Genomic DNA, 19,678 nt, shown 5'->3' with positions numbered 1-19,678 from the left:
GTAAGGTAGATTAGATTTTTCATTCATGCAATTTTAATTCATGCAAGTGTGTTTAATTTTGCTTTGATTTCATAGGTGGTAGAGGGCCCCTGCATTGTATAGTTGTCATTTAATTTTGCATTTTATTTCACCATGTGTATTAGCTGTACATAACAAAGCTTTTTTATTACTGTTGTTTTAAATTTTTCTCATGTATATTAGCTGTACATAAATTGCTTTCAAGTTGATTGTAGATTAGTGATGCACATAACCTTTTAATGAACTAATGACGTGATAGAATCATCTTGTCCTTTTGCTGAAGCAGCAAGGATACTGGGTCTCATAGTCATTAGCTCATTATTTGGTTATTGCATTTTATTTTGATTGAACTATTTGTATATTCACACTTTTGTTTAAATACTAACTCCATCAATAACATGTTTTAAGTTCTTTTGAAGTGCTAAGTTTTGGAAATTACCATTAGGGACATAGGCCTTGTCTTGAAATCTTTATCCATACTTATCTTTTAAAAGTATTCTTAAGACCTTAGAATAGGATTTCCATTTGCATTAAACACTTTAGAAAACCAACAAGAACAAAACCCCAAAAACAAACATAAACTATAAAACAACGAAGTAAGAGAAAGGTTAACTAAGCACATATAGTGCACCACACTTCATCAGTTTATGATACCCGGATTGATAATTTATGTACAACAATTTAAGACATTAAATTGACTAGACATTTTGGCGCCGTTGCCAGGGAAGTGTAATTAGGAGACCTTATTTCTTACATCTGAAAAAAAAAATTAACAATTCTTGAGTATGCTCTCCTCCTGCACTTTGTGTGATTTGGAGGATCAGAAAAATGATTGTTATGTAAAAAAAAAGGCTAATAATTCTTGAGTATTCTCTCCTCTTGCACTTTGTGTGATCTGGAGGATCAAAAAAAGAATTATTATATAAAAAAAGAGAAAAAAGGAGACAAAATAAACTTCAACATTTCAATTGATTCAATTAAAAAAAAAAATGATGAAAAAATGAAACTCAACTGTTTTGATAGGTTCAAATTGTCCAAAATTGTCTGGTTATGCTTTGTAGTGGTCTTCAAAACACTGTATCCTGTTTTAATAAGGTTTTGCAACTTAGTTGCGGAAACTGCCCTGATTCCGCAGCTAGCTGAGAATTCCACAGTTGTTTCAAGGTTTAGCAGGTTACAGGCGTCCAATGAAGAAATCGACAACATGGGCATCTCCATAATTGTCCCGACATGGATCCTATCCTAGTCACCCAGCTCAGATCTATGAAAAAATCAGCCTAAGACCTCAGTCAAAGTCTTGTTTTTAGCATGTTTTTCTTGAAGTATTTGCTGCCTGAAATTGAAAATCATTAATCCTTTTTTAAAAATTTTACAATTTCATAGAAGAAAAAAAAAAAAAGAGAAAAGCAATCTATGGCTATCTCCATTCCTAGTTTTCATTGTGGCTTCAATAAAAAGATCTGCCTCCTTGATCAAGCTTTGGCCTGAAACAAACCTGAAACATAAAAAAAAAAAAAATTGCACTGTATATATGAAAAAAATTAGATTGAAGCAAGGAATTTTTAGAAAAAATATAAAGCTACGAGCAACACACAAGGGCTAGGTTGTAGAATTGAATAATTCACACTGAAAAAATACACTGAACCCTGCTCATGTCTACTCCCATGACAAAAGAAAAACAGAAGCACATTAAGCTTTTTGTTAGAAGGAACGAATTGGGCCATGATGATGAAAAATTAGCCACTGGAACACCCTATTAAAATCACCATTATTTTGGGTTTGCGGGGCTCACAAATTGTTGTAAAAGGGGCTATTGTTTTTTTGTTTGAGCTATTACTTAACATTAAAAAAAATCAGAGGAAGAACAACAAACTCCATCGTCTATAGATACAACAAAAACTCGATCACTGAATAAGTGTCATGCTTCAAAGGGGTATTAAGTGCCTCTGCCGTGCAATTCTCAGGCTCAGGGTATTAATCAACTGATTCTGCATTTCAGTTTTATTGAACAGATCAACCACCATCTTCTTCGGCGTCTCATTCTCATCCCGCACCTTCACAATGCCTTCTTCAACATGAGTATTTTCCCCCACTCCTGTACCTATTACCTCCCGAGTCTCTTCACAGTCCATGCCTTCACCCTCTCCATGTTGTTCAGGGACTTCATTTGTCTCCGCTTGTCCATGTTGTTCAGGGACTTCATTTGTCTCTGCCATGTCTTCCAAAGAATGCAATGTGGCCTTATGTGTTGCCCAACATGTATGAGAATGCATCCAACCGTTAATTCCAAAATTTCACAGGCCGAATGCAAATTCATAAAAGGCAGAACAGTGAGAACAGTTAACTCAGGAAAAACGTAAACACAGAAAAAAACGTCAAACTTCAAACGTTCAATTTGCCCAAATGGAGACGAATTTTAAAAAACTAAAACATGGGTTTTTTTTCCATGTGGGTTAATTAGATAACCCAGAAACTGTTTGAAGAAATTTGTGGCGGTCTGGGATAAATATTTGGTTCTTTGGAGCCTCTTTTTTGCCGCCGCGTGAAAAAAACTGGATTTGAATTGATTAACTGATAGTTTGAATGCGTGATTCAATTCCGCGTGCCTGAGGAAAGGAATTCTAATTGGGAATCAACTGCATGCTGGCATCTAAAACCTGATTACACGCCTTCCATCTTATTAAACTCAAAACCTGTTTAGAGACGTATTCCAATTGAACACGACTCTCTGTCATTAAATCCCATGAAGTCGCTGCCACCCATCTGTACATGTTTCGATACTTCCGGTTAAATGTTGGGAGAAAATGGAACAGAAGTGGAGCAACTTATAAATTGAATCTTTCTGATCAGCGAAGAGCCAAAACACAGTTCATCAAAAGCAGTGAACCGAAGGAACATGTTACCAACAGTCCGTTTACCAATAGCCCCATGTGACCAACAGTTAGCACACTGTGTTTACTTAGTTTCACCCGGCATCCCAAGCGATTTCATCCATCAAAACACCGAATGAGATATCGATGTTGACAAAGTTTCCACCAAACGATAGATAAGTCCGCACTGCCAGTCAACGAAATAAATAAGTCCGCCAGACGAGATGAGACTAGCGATACCATCACAAGCTTTGGAATGCCAATAGGTCCATTCAGATTGCATGTTCTTGTTGGATATGAAGTATCTATTGAGGTTGGCCAGCAATTTGTTACAGCCTTCACTCCTCCACATTTTTTTCTCTTCCACACACACAGCCACTTTCCGCAGCTAGCCCAACTTTCCGCAGCTGTTTTGTTAAACTCTAGGTTGCAGGTGTCATCAAGCAAAACAAGTCACATGGGTAGCTGGGGGAATGTTGGTACATGGATGGTGTCCTATTCATTCGATCAAATTTGATGAAAAAGACCCCAGTCAAAGGGAAGTCAAATTGTGTGTCATCACTAAGTCGCCACACTGAGTCGCTGCATGTCAAAAAAAATTTAATAATTTTGAATCAATGAAATGAACAAGTTATTTTCTCACTTTTCTGAAGGTATTGATTAATTTTGGATTGATGATGAAATATGAATGGCTAATTTTGTATCCAAGATTTTTAGCTACAGAACTGTGCACATTCCGCAGCTGTTCTCCAATTCCGCAGCCAAAAAAACCTCATTGTTCAAATCAGCCTATCTTTCTCATACAAAATCAGATTTTGATGTTTTAACTAGCATTGGAAAGATCTCAACAAGATCTATACAATGAGAAATCTATCATTAGAGTTTGAAATGGCAAATAATGAAATAAATTGTTGGAAAGAAGCAACATTCAACTTGGGCACCAATTTCAAAGCAGAAGAAGTATTAGTTTTTTTTGCGGGTCCAGGAGGAAGGACAAATGACTACAAGAGAATGGTGTCTCTCTAAGAGACCAATTTGTTTCATAAGAGGATGATCAGTAACAAAGAAGAAATATGCTTATGCAAAATCAAATCCAAACACTTAAAAAACTTTCAGATACTATTGTCTCCATCACATCCATCCATCACATCCATACTTCATAATAAACCATTCATCTCATTTTCCTCCATATTTTCCATTTACATTCACATACACTTTCCATCTCTTTTTGTCCATTCATAACCCACAAATAAAAGCAAGAGGCTCATTCATATGCTTATTGCCCATTGCCATTTCTACTCTCCATTTCCATTTTCCATTTTCATCTTCCATTTCCTGTCATTTTCATTCAGCAAATAAGCCCTGCTTCAATGCAAATTATTGAGTCCATAGTCCTTTGAGTCTAAGTTCTTTGTAAAAACACCTTGAGGCTTGCATGCCTTAATGGCAAGTCCTCATGCTGACAAACAATAGGAATACATTAATGTCCCTTGTTCGTCAGATCTTCTAGGTGACTCGGCTTCAGCAAATTCATTCGTACCTAGCAAGATGTGTTTGGGCATCTTGACTCTCATTGTCATCAATGGTGAGAGTTCTCGTGTTGACTAGTGGCATCCATTAATGGCCACTAAGCCAATAATTTCCTACTATGTTCGACATCAGAACATCTTTTCACATAGTAGGAATTGTGCCATTGAGTTTTGAAGACATGAAGACTATTATTTTCATCATTTTGGAGGAGATTCAGCAAGTTTTAGTAGAAGCAATAAAAAGTCATCTTATCTCTCTATCCATGACTCCTCTTGTTCAGCCACTTGAAGAAGAATATGATCAGAATTTTTTAGCCACCACACATACAACTCATCCATTCCAAAGGGTAAGTGAAGGTACGTCATTTTCTAACTTTTGACCATAGAATTCCATAAAAAACTAGAATGATAATTGTTGGAAAAATCATTTCTCTTCCTCATTTCATAAAATTTCCAATACCATCAGTTGGGGGGGGAATACATTCATATTCATATTTTGCCATGTCCATATCATATTCAGGAGCTCACATACTTCCAACATATATTAATTATTACATTGCTATTATGAGCATACAATGGCTTTTGAAAAAAAAAGTGCTTAAAGGATAAATTGGATACAAACAAAATCATGGTTGTCACACAAGAACCAACCATCATGCAATCCAATAAAGATATACTTTGCAACAATAATCAAAATATCATTATGTAAATTTCAAAGATCAAAATAGAAGGCAAAAAAAAAAAAAAATGGTTGTAACACAAGAACCAACCATGTTGCAATTCAAGTGAAACACTTTGCAGAAATATGAAGTTATCAAATGATATCATGCAAAGTTAAGCCAAAGCTCAAGGATCAAAAGAGTTAATGTAATATATATTGCATGAGGACATGCAATAGCTTCAGTTGGGGGGTATGTTGAGTCTTGAAAATGTCATTCATTTCCATTACACTTTCACTATTATTTCCATTATACCACCTCCATTTCACTACTATGTCACCACATTCATCCCACTTTCATTATCATTGGGCCACCTTTATGTTTTTCCAATCTTTATTATTTCTAAGCCTTTTAAGTGAATTTGTGGTTAAAAATTAGAAAATAATGTGCATATGCTTATTCCTAACAAATGGGTTGAGATTGTTGACATGTGTAGGTTGAAAGGAGGCTTCTAGAAGACCCTTATGTGGCACTCTAAGGCCAAATTCGAATTTGGTTGGAAAGAATCATGGGATCATGAGGATATGTGTCACATCTCCTAATTGTATTGTAACTCTAAAAAGACATGTGTCTTATCAGTTCCTATTTTGATTAGGACTCTAGAGGTAGAGGGAGAGATTCATGGACTATCATTAATGAGATGGCTCTCATCTTTTTGTATAAATAGGAGATCTCTCTCCTTCATTTGTTAGTCTTTTAGTCCCTAGTTCTTAAGTTTGTAGTTCTTCCTTGATGGCTTTTGAAAGCTTTGGAGAGCTTTGTTGTACTTTGTACTTTTGAAGAAATTGAATAAAGCTTTGATGTTCTCAACATGGAAGGAGATGTGAAGTAGATGTCATGGATCATATTAGGATGTAAGGTAGAGTAGATTTCATTTTGTAAATATTGCTTTTTAGAATGTAAGGTAGAGTAGATTTCATTTTGTAAATATTGCTTTGTAGAATGTAAGGTAGATTAGATTTTTCATTCATGCAATTTTAATTCATGCAAGTGTGTTTAATTTTGCTTTGATTTCATAGGTGGTAGAGGGCCCCTGCCTTGTATAGTTGTCATTTAATTTTGCATTTTATTTCACCATGTATATTAGCTGTACATAACAAAGCTTTTTGATTACTGTTGTTTTAAATTTTTCTCATGTATATTAGTTGTACATAAATTTCTTTCAAGTTGATTGTAGATTAGTGATGCACATAGCCTTTTAATGAACTAATGACGTGATATAATCATCTTGTCCTTTTGCTGAAGCAGCAAGGATACTGGGTCTCATAGTCATTAGCTCATTATTTGGTTATTGCATTTTATTTTGATTGAACTAGTTGTATATTTACACTTTTGTTTAAATACTAACTCCATCAATAACATGTTTTAAGTTCTTTTTAAGTGCTAAGTTTTGGAAATTACCATTAGGGACATAGGCCTTGTCTTGAAATCTTTATCCATACTTGTCCTTTAAAAGTATTCTTAAGACCTTAGAATAGGATTTCCATTTGCATTAAACACTTTAGAAAACCAACAAGAACAAAACCCCAAAAACAAACATAAACTATAAAACAACGAAGTAAGAGAAAGGTTAACTAAGCACATATAGTGCACCACACTTCATCAGTTTACGATACCCGGATTGATAATTTATGTACAACAATTTAAGACATTAAATTGACTAGACACACTTCTTTAGAGAAGAGAATTCAAGTGGATGACAGAGTATTAGCATAGTTTTGAAGAATTAGAGCACAGGTTGACTTCAGCTCTGGTATTGAAGATTACTAATCCAAGAAAATAAATTGTCGTCTATACAGACACTTGCCTAGAATGTGTTGGGGGAGTTCTAATGCAAGATGATACAGTGGTGGCTTATGAATCACACAAACTAAAGGAGCATGAGCAACAATACAATGCCTATGATTTGGAGTTAACAACAGTGGTGTGTGCCTTCAAAATGTGGCAACATTATTGTTGGTAAAGAAATTTCTACTTATGACAGATCATAATAGTTTAACTAATTCCTTGAGACAACTTACTTTAAATTCTCAACAAGCAAGATGGACTACATTTTTTAATTGAATTCAATTTTGATATTAAACATCTAAAAGGAAAGGAAAATCGAGTAGTGGATGCACTCAGTAGGAAGCTGCAATGTATTTATGAGATAAAATGCAATCAAGTGGAACCTAAATTTTCAGAAAAAATGAAGGAAGCAACAAATCGAGACCTAGTGTATGAATTTTTATGGTAGCAGAGAAAACAAGGCCGAGATGGAGGATAATAGACTGACTTTGGTATTAACAATGAAAATTTTTTGACATTTAAAGGCAAGATCGACGTACAAAACCTGTCATCCATTAAGCGATTGTTGTTAGATGAATTACATCAGAACCCTTATGATGCACATCCAAGTTATCAGAAACTATTTTATGCAATTAAGAGGAATTATTTCTGGCCAGGAATGTGAAAAGATATTGTGGAATACTTGAGTAAGTGTTTGGAGTGACAACAAGTGAAAGAAAAACATCAGGACCCGGTCGGTTTGCTGCACCCATTACCCATACCCAAATGGAAATGGGAAACGATCATAATGGAATTTCTATGAAAGACACAAAAACATAATGATTCTATCATGGTTGTAGTGGAAAAAATGAGTAAATGCTCCTACTTCATCGATGTTAAATCTACATACAATGTTGCACAAATTGCAAACATATTTATGAAGGAAATATTCCGGCTCCATGGAATTTTTAAAGCTATAGTATCTAACACGGATGCAAAATTTACATCTGCCTTTTGGAAATCCCTTTTCTCAGGGTCGGGAACTCAAATTTGATTCAACACATCTTATCACCCACAAACACATGGACAAACAGAGCGGGCAAATCAAGTGTTAGAAAACATGTTGCATATGTATGTAATGCAACAACCAAGTAGATGGGAGGAATACCTCCACTTAGTAGAATTCACATATAACAATAATTACCATGAGTCATTAAAAATGAGTCCATTTGAAGTACTATATGGAAGGAAATGTAAAACTCCAGTTAATTGGAATAGTCCCTAAAATAGACTCATGCTTGGGCCAGACATGATAATAGAAATGGAACAAGATGTGAGGAAGGTAAAGCAGAACTTAAGAGCAGCACAATATCAGTAGAAGGCATATGTAGATAGGAATCAGACATTTAAGGAATTTCAAATAGGAGATCACGTTTATGTAAGGGTTAAGCCCAAAAGAAGTACTTTGAGATGGGTTAGTTGCACCAAACTAAGTCCTCAATATTGTGGACCCTTTCAAGTCCTAGAAAGAATCGGGCTTGTAGATTATAGCATCGCATTACCAAGCTATATGATGTTGCATAATGTATTTCACATATATATATATATATATATATATATATATGATCTCGGGCATATTATAAACTGGCAGGAAGTGCAGGTAAAAGCATAATAGTTTTATAATGTACATGATGATCTAAAATTAATTCTTACAGAATTTTGTTTTAATAATGTCCTATTTGGATGCAGGTAGAATGGGATAGAGAATTCTTGCTAGAACAATTGTATCCTAGACCGAAAAGAAGTAATGCTATGGAAGTGAGTTATCACCCAAGTGCAATGGCGGCACTTTACCCCGGAGGAGGCTACTTGGGAAGAGGAAAGTATGATGCGACAAGCATATACGCATCTGTTTCAAATACAGGATTAAACATCGGGGACAATGTTTCAAACCAGGAGGGGAAGATGTAACACCTCCAGTTAATACTAGTAATTGTTGGTAATTTTTGTTTGTAGTTTTTTATAGTAGGTAAAAGTTGACAGTTGAAAGACTTAATTATATTAATTTTGGAAACACAAATGATAAAAGTAAATTTTCTTATTTTCTTGAAAGAAAATAAGAATACTTGTTACAAAAAAGGAACTCTGGAAGGAGCTCATGTTTGACAAGAAAAACCTAACTTCCTAGTAGTTACAACAGTTATGAGTTTGGTCCTCATTCCGAAGAATAAAGATCTCAGTGAATGAAAAATAGCTTCTTCTTAGAATCTGGAAAAAGAAAAGAAAGATAACTAAGAGAAGACTCAAATGGGACTAGAAAGTAGCCTAGAGCTACATTAGGTGTATACCTCTTGAGCTGGTCTGAGCCAGTGGAGTTTTTCATCTTACAGATAAGGTCTAGAGATTTCAGATTAGACCCACTCAGTCTTGACATCTAAATGCTTAACTCAAGAAAGACTATAAAGGAACTGTGGAAGTCTAGGGGCTCGAGGGGAGACTCGGACGTAATTTCTAGTATGGTTGGTAGGGAGGAGAGCAAGCTCAGACAAAGTTTCCTCACTGCATAACCATCAGTAACATATAAGTATTTATTAGTACTATTTTTTGTCTTGAGAATAAATTTTATTTGTGTAAATTCTAATCTAATAGGGTGACTTAGTTGTATTTCTTTTTGTAGGAAAAGTCTTGGGTTATTGCGTTATTTCCTTCCTCTATAATTAAATTACTGTAAGACAAAATCATTTGTTGTTAGTAGACAGAATCCTTGGAATTAAAGGGGTCAAAACAATCAATAGGGGTAAGGTTAGTCCTCTTCAAGAGAAAACCCATAGTGGATACTCCTATACCCAATTAATGATGATCCTCGTGGGCTAGGAAGAGGTCATTGGAGGACCCCGACCAAAACAGGAAATTAGACAAAAGTAAATTAAACATAAGAGACTTTTAGCCATTGCGAGGATGAATTGAACTTCCATAAAATAGAAATAGAGATAAATGTATAGTTAATGCAGAACTAGTAGTAAGAAAATGGGGTTATGCTATTCCATGGAATCTGAAACCAGAAACTTTAATATCAGAGAAATACTAAAGAAAAGAAAGATTGTGTTTTCCAATGGTACAATGCAGAGACTGGAAACCATAGGAATCATATGACGAACTTAATATCATTACTATAAAGAAACAAAACAAAATCATTGATAATGTGTTGGCTGTCATTTCTTTTCTTTGGAAAGAAGAACAAAATGATACATTAAATCATACAAGTTGTAAATGAAATGCGAGTTGTGCCATTCATGGAATGAAAAGAGTACAGTCCATAATAGATTCGGATACAGGGAAATAGATTGGTAAAAGAGGAAAATGGTCATTCATTTGCACGAGAATCTTACTTGTGACGCTGAGACACCAAATCCTCATTGCTGTAGAGCTCCGTCGTAGAGAGTAGCAATGAATTGCCAAGCAGGTCTCCGACTAGAGGAATATAGTTATCATTGTTGTGAAAACCATGTTGAATTGTTCGATGGAAACCCTAGTCATCCCAAGACCAGCATGCCTCTAGGGGTCATGATTGTGCATGAGTCCAGAAAGTTCAACGGGAAAATCCCAAGGCGAGTGTTGTCACATAAATGTGGCTCTATAGTCCTTTCGGTGTAGTAATATTAATGAAACCTTTAAACAAAGTCGTAGGTGGAACATAAAATGCAGCTCATGAATAAACTAATTAATACGGATTTTGTTATCCGATGTCGCATACAAATACACCTTACCATATTAATATAATAATTGAATTCATTCATTCTATGACTCGGGTGAAATAGGTATTATTGAAAATGAGTGTTATATATATATATATATATATATATATATATATATATGAGTTGTCTTTAGTGAGATTTTTTGGAAGTTTTACTAGTGGGTTTTTCTATTTTAATTTCTTTAAAGTCTCGCAAGAATTTATTGAAATCACAAAGTTTTTGAGATGCCATATATATAATAAAAAAACTAGTTTAAATAATATATATTTAAGGTTTCACCTCAATTTTTTCCATTAGATTTCATCACTAAAAAGTCTAAAAAAACACACTTAAAAACAACTCCATATAAATATGTTTTACAAACTCTAAAATAAAAATCACAACCAAAGATATATATTATATTTTGAATTTTGAATTTTAAAGGTTGCTTGCTGAAATTTACAAGTAACATTCTCGTGGTAGCATCACGAGATTATATTCTCGTGGTAGAATGGTTTATATATGAGGAAAAACCGTTTTGAGCTGATCTTCGTAATCCCGCAAGCTAAGGCTTAGATAAGGGTGTAAAATATATTTTATTAAATTCAATCTAAAACTTTTTATGTCATTTCGTTAAATTAAAATTAAGGTTAATATCTTTTTTTTTAAATGTATGTTGTGATGGTAAGAAGCTACTTGTAACTCTTTTGTAAGTAGTTCAACAATGACTTATATAAGATTATTTTTAATTTTTGAATTAAAATTTTAAATTAAAAGAAATATGTTGAGTTTTATTTTATTTTTATGAATTATTAATAAATTATGATAGATAATTAAGTTTGTTTGTATAGAATAATGTAGCTGTAAATTTAAGGATGCCACTCAGCTAATAACTTTGTATATCAAAAATGTTTTATTTTGTAGAAAAGAAAATTTTTATTACTATTTTTTTTTTATCATTTAAATATATGTATGTGTTAAACAAGGTCTTTTTCTTAATAATCTATTTTAAATCATCAAAAATTTTCTAAAATATAAATAATACACATAATAATTTAATTTTAAATTTAATATAAACACTAAATTAATATATGAATTTTTTTTTTCAAAAACAATTATTAAAATATACAAAAGTGTATTTAATATAAAGCACTAAATTATATGAAATTTTTTTTTGTTAAAAAAGTAACTATTAAAATATACAAAAATGTTTTCTTTATTTTGTGATTTTTAATAAAAAATATATAATTTTAATTATATTTATACTTGTTTAAAATATTAAAAAAACTTAACTTTTAAATTATATTTTATGTGTAAATTACTATAATAAAATTAGAAGAATTGAAAGAATGGATAAATATACATGTATGCATGTTTACAGTTTTAAAAGAATGGTTAAATATGTTTAAGTATATGTATGTGTACAATTTTATATGTGTAACTAGGTATAATTAAAGTTATATATTACACGTTTAAATCGGTATAGTTAAAAGTAATTAACTAATTAATTAACTCTTTTTTGTAAGCTAGGGTAGTACCTTCTTTTTCTATTTACAAAGCCAAGCTGATCCAGATACAGTAATTTGGTGGCCTCAACTTGCCCTTATGGGAAACCAAATCTGTTAGCCACCTGAGTTTGTTTTTTTTTTCTCTGTAAGACTAGTCTAATTTATATTACAAAAATCAAAAATTACAGCAAAATTACACCAGGGCCGTGGCCCTGCATCTCCTGCGAGATTTTCCCCATGAAAGACCCTTCTGAGTAGCATCATTACAAAATAGAGACATCTGAATCGATATAGCCAGCGATTGAATCGACACAATAAGCTTGTAAACCGCCACAATGGACATGTGAACCGATACGGTGGATTGACAAACCGACACAATGGACACATTGACTGACACGGTGGACATATAATCCGACATGGATGACACATAGACAGATCGACAAAGAGAGCAGTAAATCGACAAAGAGCTTGAGAGACAAACAAAGAGTTGCTTTCCTGGCAGCGGAAGACAGAGTGACGGAGGAACTAGTCCTCATCGGTTGTATGGGGCTCATCCTTCGCCGGTCCTTTGAGCTTCTGCGAGACCTCCATATCCTTCGCCGGTCCTTTGAGCTTCTGTGAGCCCTCCATTTCCGAGCGCAGCGACCGCTGAACCGGCTCACTAGGGCCAGCTTCCTCAGCTTGAGTTGCTTTGGTTGGCCTCCGCATATCGACCGCGGGGACCTGCATATCAACCACTGGCACGCCCAGGTTGTCCAGAGGCCCTCTGTGACTATTACAGTGTTCCACCATGACGGAAACGATAAGAGTGTTGTTCTCCAGCGTGCAAGGAATTCGATAACGAACAGCCGGGTGCTCCAAATGACCGCATTCAGGAATTTCTCCCCACCCACGCACAGTGCCGCGTCCAACAGGTCTGTATGAGCCTCTGTTATGCTCAGAAGCAATTTCCGCCGAGGAGGAGGGCGAATTGACTGGGCGCTGAGTGGCAGAGCGGCCCCTAGAACCTCCCCGACGACTGCTCATCCTGGGCCTCTCCCTCTGCATTGTCAAATTACCCTTCGGACAAGAATTCCACTGAGTAATTGTGCTCTGAACCAGGGAATGTTCCTCCTCTGCCAACGTCTGCTCGGAATTCTTGCAGGAATGAATCCAGGCGACCGGGGGAGCGAAGATAATGAGCGCCATTTGCCTCGATCTCAGCTGCACAATGAATGCCCTCTGAACCAGCCATAAAACCAGCAATAAAGCCAAGTTAACGGAGCCTCCCATCACATTTAATTCCTCTGCGATCTGGTGTGTCGTGGCTCGTCCGGGCTTACACCTGCCCACGTGACGAGCCTCTTCCGACACCTGCCTATCGCGCCATATCATCACCCGCATCCGGGAGAGGGAAGTCTTTTTGCACCAGAGCGATGCAGTCTTTTTTGAACTGAGCATCATCAACCCTATCCAAGGAACCTGAGAAGTAAGGTGTCGACTGTAACACGCCATGATTTGCCATTCTATCTGCTACCTGGTTAGCAGTTATCCTAACATGATTGAAGGATATGTTATGGGGGTCATGAAGCTTTTCCTCCAGGGATTCCAAGTGGCTTAGAAGCCTCCAGCTTGCTGCGATCTTGAGTGCTTTGGCCCCTGCCTGTATTCTTTTAGCCGCCTCTATGAGTATAAGAGAATCGCCTTCAACTTCAAGAGGGGAGAAGTGGTGTTGTTCAGCGAGACATATTCCTTTCCAGAGACCTTCCAGTTTTGCCGCGTTGTTAGTATCTGTGCCCAATGATCCATAGTATAGATGTGCCACTTCTCTTGTGTGTCGTCTGATGACTCCCCCAAATCCTGCAGGGCCAGGGTTACCTTTGGCTGCTCCGTCGAAGTTCAGCTTGTAGGAGTTGAGTGCAGGTGGGGACCATGAAGATTGAGAGGCGGGTCTGATAGATGGAGTGGCAATTACCTTGATTAAGGCCGAGAGATCAAGATTCCATTCTTTCAGAATGCGGCGCTCCTGCTGAGTTTCGGGCATGTCATTGTCATTCCAGGCCCTGATGGTCAGGGTTTCTTGAATGTTTTTTTTGAGGATGAGCCAGAGGTCGTCTATAGATCTGGATGTATTGTTGAAGATTCTGTGGTTGCGCTCCTTCCAGAGGGTCCAGTACAGAAAGCCTGGTATAATACTCCACAAAGAGTTGAGAATCTGGCTTTTGAATGGTTTTTTGGCCCAGTTCCTTATATTTTCCGTTATATCCGCTTGTCTTTGGGTCACTATCATGTTGCATTTGTCCACTTTCTCCCAGAGCTGCGTTGCTAATGGGCACGCTTCCATCAGATGACTAATTGTTTCACAATTAGTGTTGCAGTTTGGGCATCTAGAAGGCCCGACAAATCCTCGTTTTAACATATTGTCCCAAGTGAGAATGCGTTTTTTGCTTAGTAGCCATAAGAAGGTAGATATCTTGGGCCATAGCCCTGAGTGCCAAACTTGGTCCCAAATTTGATCCTTGACCGCCTGGAGATTGGAATAACGCAGGTGATGGGCTTCCTTTGTAGTGAATGTTCCTTTGGTTGTGTAGCCCCATCGGAGTTTATCCTGCTGCTCGGAGTGGAGGATTTTCCTGCTTATGAGTTCCTGATCAATATCTGTATATAGTTCGCCCTGCCAATCTATTTGCCAGAGTCGTGCTGGTTTCCATGTCTGAAATTCATGCTGTGTGGATGGCTACCAAAACTGATGTACCTGTGTGATGCTCTCTTGCTTCATATGCTCTTGCCAAAGAGGTTTGTGAAACAAATTTGCAAGTTTAGGTAGTTGCTGCCAGGAGTCCTCCCAGAACCTGGCAATTTTGCCTGAGTGTATTTCCCAGAAACTATGTGCTTGTATGAAGCTGCTTTGAGTTTTTGCATTATTCCATATGAGAGATCCATGTGCTGTGGGGTTGATTCGGATGAGATCACTCCATTGGCTGCCGTTGGCGTATTTTGCTTGCCATAGTTGCGCCCATGGGGTAGTTGGCTTGGAGACCCAATTCCACCAAATTCTTGCTCCCATTGTGTTATTGCTTTGAAGCGGGTCCCTAAGGCCTAATCCGCCTTCTGATTTGGGTTTACAGACCTCTGACCAATTGACAAGAGCCCACTTCCGGTTCAGGCTTGTGGAACCCCAGAGAAAGTTGCGTTGAAGATTGTGAATAGCTTTCAATATCCCTTTTGGAGCTGCCAGGATCGAGAACAGATATAGCGGCATTGCTTGTAGGACCGATTTGATTAGAACTAACCTACCTGCCAAATTTAAAGCTCGGAAAGTCCAGGATGAGAGTTTTGATTCAAGTTTATCCAAGAGAGTCCGCCATGACACCTGCTTGATAGCTGAGTCTGAAAGAGGAGCTCCCAGATATTTAGAGGGCAGATGGGAGATTGTAAATCCCAGAATTCGGGCAATATTCCTGTGCGTGGAGGGAGGGGTATTAAAGAAGAAAAGTTGAGATTTTTCAGCATTGATGGAGATGCCAGAGGCGTCAGGGAAGAGGGAGAGAAGTGATTTGAAATCAGAGGCTTCTTTTGCGGAAGGGTGTCCGAAGAGCATAGTATCATCAACAAATTGCTGATGAGTCTGAGGAGATCGACCATGGAGAGAGATGCCTTTGAGAGTTTGAGTGGAGACTGCCGATTTGAGGAGCCTGCTGAGCCCTTCAGCCATTAAAACGAAGAGAAAGGGTGACAGAGGATCCCCTTGCCTGATGCCACGCGAGGGCCGAAAGGGAGAAGAGGGAGAGCCATTCAGAAGGACAGAGAAGCTGGGAGAAGAGATTAGGTTCATGATCCATCTTGTCCAGGTTACATTGAATCCAAAAGCTAAGAGCATTTTGTGAATGAAATTCCAGCTAAGCTTATCAAAGGCTTTAGAGAGGTCTAATTTAAGAAGCATACCTGGTTTTTTGAGAAGCTTTAGAGAATGTATGACTTCGTTGGATAGAATTATTCCATCCATGATTTGCCGCCCTTCAACGTAACCTGTCTGTTCTGGAGAGATGAGCAGTGGAAGGAGCGGTTTGAGTCGATTCGCAATGACCTTTGAAATAAGTTTGTAAATCACATTGCACAGCGCTATTGGTCTGTATTTCTCAGGTTTGTTTGATGCCGCTTCTTTGGGTACCAAGGCTATGAAGGTGGAGTTGAGGGCTGGGAGGACCCAGTGCATGCTTCGGGATTCCTCCACTAAGTCCCATACTTCAACTTTGATGAGTTCCCAAAATTCATGAAAGAAATTTGCGGTGAATCCGTCAGGCCCTGGTGCCTTGCCATCTTTGAGCTGAGCCATAGCTTCTTCTACTTCCTTTAAGGATGTAGTTTGGAGCAATTTGTTGTTGTGATCCTCATTTATAATTTTTGGAATATGCTGCGTGATAGCTCTGATTGCTTCATCCCTGTTTCCTTCAGGTTCTTTAAGAATGTCCTTGAAGTATCCTGTAAATTCTTTTTCCATGTCTTCATGAGCCTCAATTCTTTCACCCTGTTGATTGTTGACAAAGGTGATGTTGTGCATACGCCGTTGTATGCTGGTTTTGTGGAAAAATTTTGTATTTTTCTCTCCATATTTGAGCCAGCTGATTCTAGATTTTTGTCGCCATAAAGTTTCCTCTTGTTTTTGGTGTTCTTCAATTTGATTCCAGAGGATCTGCTCCTGTTGAGTTTGTTCTTCTGTGCGGCCTTCCAGGATGAATGTTTGTTGTAGAGCTTTCATTTGCTATTCCAATTTTTGTTTGCTTTCCTGTATGTTGCCAAAATGAGTTCGGTTCCATACTTTAAGGACTTGTTTCATATTTTTCAGCTTTTGTTGAAACTGGTACATCTTAGCTCCCGCAGGCAGAGTGTAAGATGCCCAGGCATTATTAACCACATCCTTGAAATTGGAGTTGTTGAGCCAGAAGGCCTCGAATCGAAAGGGTCTGTTGCAACGATTGCCTGGTCTGGACCATTGGAGCAGAATCGACCAGTGATTTGAGCCTCCTTGGGGTATAATTGAGGCATTAAAGTCCCCTCCAAGGTGGATCGCATTGTCTGAAATTAAGAATCGATCTAGCCTTGAGGTGATGTAGTGAGCACCTCGGCGTTTGTTGGACCAGGTGAATGTGCCATTGGAAGTGGGGATGTCCATGAGCTGATTATCTTGAAGGAATTGCTTGAAGCCGCTACTGTCACTATCGAGCCTGGTTCTGCCTCCTTGTTTTTCTTCCAAGGATTTTATTATATTGAAGTCGCCTCCTCCAATCCATAAGGGGAAGTGTCTATTGTGATTGAGAACGGAAATCGTGTCCACGATATCCAATTTTTGCTGGATTATCTGCGGGAAGTATACATTGGTAAGACTCCCATGGATGTTGGTTCCGATGAGGTGGAAGGTGGCTTGAATTATATGAAGAGTGGCATGAAAATTATCTAGAGAAACAATCTGCGGGTTCCATAGGATGGCTAGACCCCCTGAAGCCCCAGAGGCATCTACTGAAACTGAGCTACTGCCTGCCCATATTTTATTGCTTAGTCAGTCTATCACTGCACTGCTGCTTTTTGTTTCTTGAAGGAAAATTATAGCTGTTTTTTCTTGCATTATCAGGTTTTTGATCATTCTGTGTTTAGAGGGACTGTTGAGTCCTCTTACATTCCATGAAATGAGCTTCATGTAGACTGAGATTTGGGTTTATAGAACTTGGTAAACTTGGGGAATTGCCCCGAATCCATGAGTATTTCACCTACTATTATGGTTCTTTGAAGATCTGTTTTTCTGCCCCTTTTCTTTGTATCTTAGAGGATATTTTTTCCATCCCAGTGACTGCCTCCTTGTATTCCCAGGCTTTTATGGTGCTGCACCTTGGTAAGGACTCCTTCAAGTTTGTCTATTTGCCATGGGGGGATGGAGTTATACTCTTTTTGTTTGCATGCTTTCTCAAGTTTGGAGATGTCTAGCTTGGAGATTTCAAGCTCTTCTAGATCTACGTCTTCCGGATCTTCCTCCATCTCTATTGGAGTGTTGTGGTCCTCCTCCGCTGCAACTTCATGAAGGCTCAGGGCTAGAGCTGCATCGAAATCCATATCTGAAGCTTGTTGAGTTTCTTCCAATACAGTTTTCCCCTTGGAAGGGAATATGGGACCAAGATCTGTAACCACTTTGGCTTTCTCCATGGACGGGGTAGGAGCAGAGATGGAGGATGCTGGGTCAGAGGAGAACAGGGGGTTGGAGCGGATAAGAGAAGGCGAGGGTGGGAGCGGCTGATCCGGGATATCAGAGATGGGGCTGTCTTGATTATCATGCGAGGCAAGAACAGAGAAGCGATTCTGGGGGTTCGCTTTAAAGGCTTGATCTGGAGCTGCTTGGTTTTTCTTGGCATGCCTGCGGCGGGTGGGGACTTTGGTGAAACCTTCTGAATCCTTGTTGGAGTCATTAGATGGAGCCTTGGACTGAGCATTTAAGGGACAGTCTCGGAAAAGGTGGCCATGCTCATGGCATTTTCGGCAACGGAAAGGGATGTGCTCATAATCTAGAGTTTGTTTCCATTCATAGTCATCGTGAAAGAGACTTACCGTATCTGCAAGGGTCTTGGTCAGATGCATCTGGACGCAGATCCTAGCATAAGAGGTGTATTTGCGTGTCTTTGTTTCTGTTGCTACTTTGATGAAGGTCCCCAGTTTGTTGCCAATGTCTGCCAATGTTTCTTCTCTCCAATATTCCACGGGAAGGGAATACATTCTTATCCAAACAGGGGCCCAACTGAAGTCTTCTTTATCAGGGTTGAATCTGGGCTTCCATTCCGTTAGATACAAGCCTGAAGAGTTAAAGAAGTATGGGCCTCCTTCGAATATCCTTATTTTGTCCTCTAAACAGTTGAAGATGGCTGTGAAGAAGCCTTTCGGGCCAAGTTGCAGAGTTACTTGTCCTTTGGGCTTCCATTTTGAAGCTATCCATCCTTGTAAGGCTTTTTCTGTGGGCCAGAATCCCAAGAACTTTCCTATGAGTGCGTAGTCCTGCATGAATTGGATTTCCCCATTGATGCGATGGCTTGGCAGTTCGACCTTGATCGGTTCTGCGGCTTTTGGAATACATGTAGCTGAGGTCACCTTTGTCGGAGGTGTCTCTATTTTAGCATGCTCATTATCGCCTTCGTTGTCCTCTTCATTCTGAACTGAATGCGTCTGTTCCCCATTCGTTCTTTGCTTGTCTTTCTCAGATTCTCGTCCTGTGCCTGCGGGGTGCAGAGTCACAGGCTTCTGCGTCTTGTCAGCTGAGGTCGGGTCCATTGGAGGGGAGGCAGAGCTCTCCCCTCCTGCAGCGAGTGCCATAGGTGGCTATCAGAGATGGAACCTGCGGCGGCGATGGCAGGTCTGTTCAGCGGCAGCCAGGGTTTGGAGGCGGCAGCTGGTGAATCGCATCAGAGCATTTTTTAGCCAAATTCCGAGACCTTGTTTGTTCTCTTTAGCTCGAGAAAGAATGTTGTGCAGAAGAACCAAATGGTTTTTGGCACAGAAAACAATATTATGTTGAAT

The 19,678-nt window shown here is 38.3% G+C and overlaps 1 protein-coding gene across 1 annotated transcript; it reads right to left on the bottom strand.

The window, feature by feature from the left end:
- Nucleotides 1-16,886: 16,886 nt before the first annotated feature.
- Nucleotides 16,887-19,474, bottom strand: LOC149196817 (uncharacterized). The gene is made up of 3 exons (XM_089408439.1): nt 18,719-19,474; nt 17,971-18,595; nt 16,887-17,659 (listed from the first exon to the last, which is right to left on the bottom strand). Exons 1-3 carry the CDS (start codon nt 19,472-19,474, stop codon nt 16,887-16,889), a joined length of 2,154 nt encoding a protein of 717 aa, XP_089264565.1.
- Nucleotides 19,475-19,678: the final 204 nt, after the last annotated feature.

The sequence above is a fragment of the Pinus tabuliformis genome, chromosome 2_2 (assembly GCF_031772625.1).
Source record: "Pinus tabuliformis cultivar Carrire ecotype Pingquan chromosome 2_2, CPIR1, whole genome shotgun sequence".
NCBI lineage: Eukaryota > Viridiplantae > Streptophyta > Pinopsida > Pinales > Pinaceae > Pinus > Pinus tabuliformis.
The sequence above is the reverse complement of the archived record's forward strand: the minus strand, read 5'-3'. Positions and strand labels throughout refer to the sequence as shown.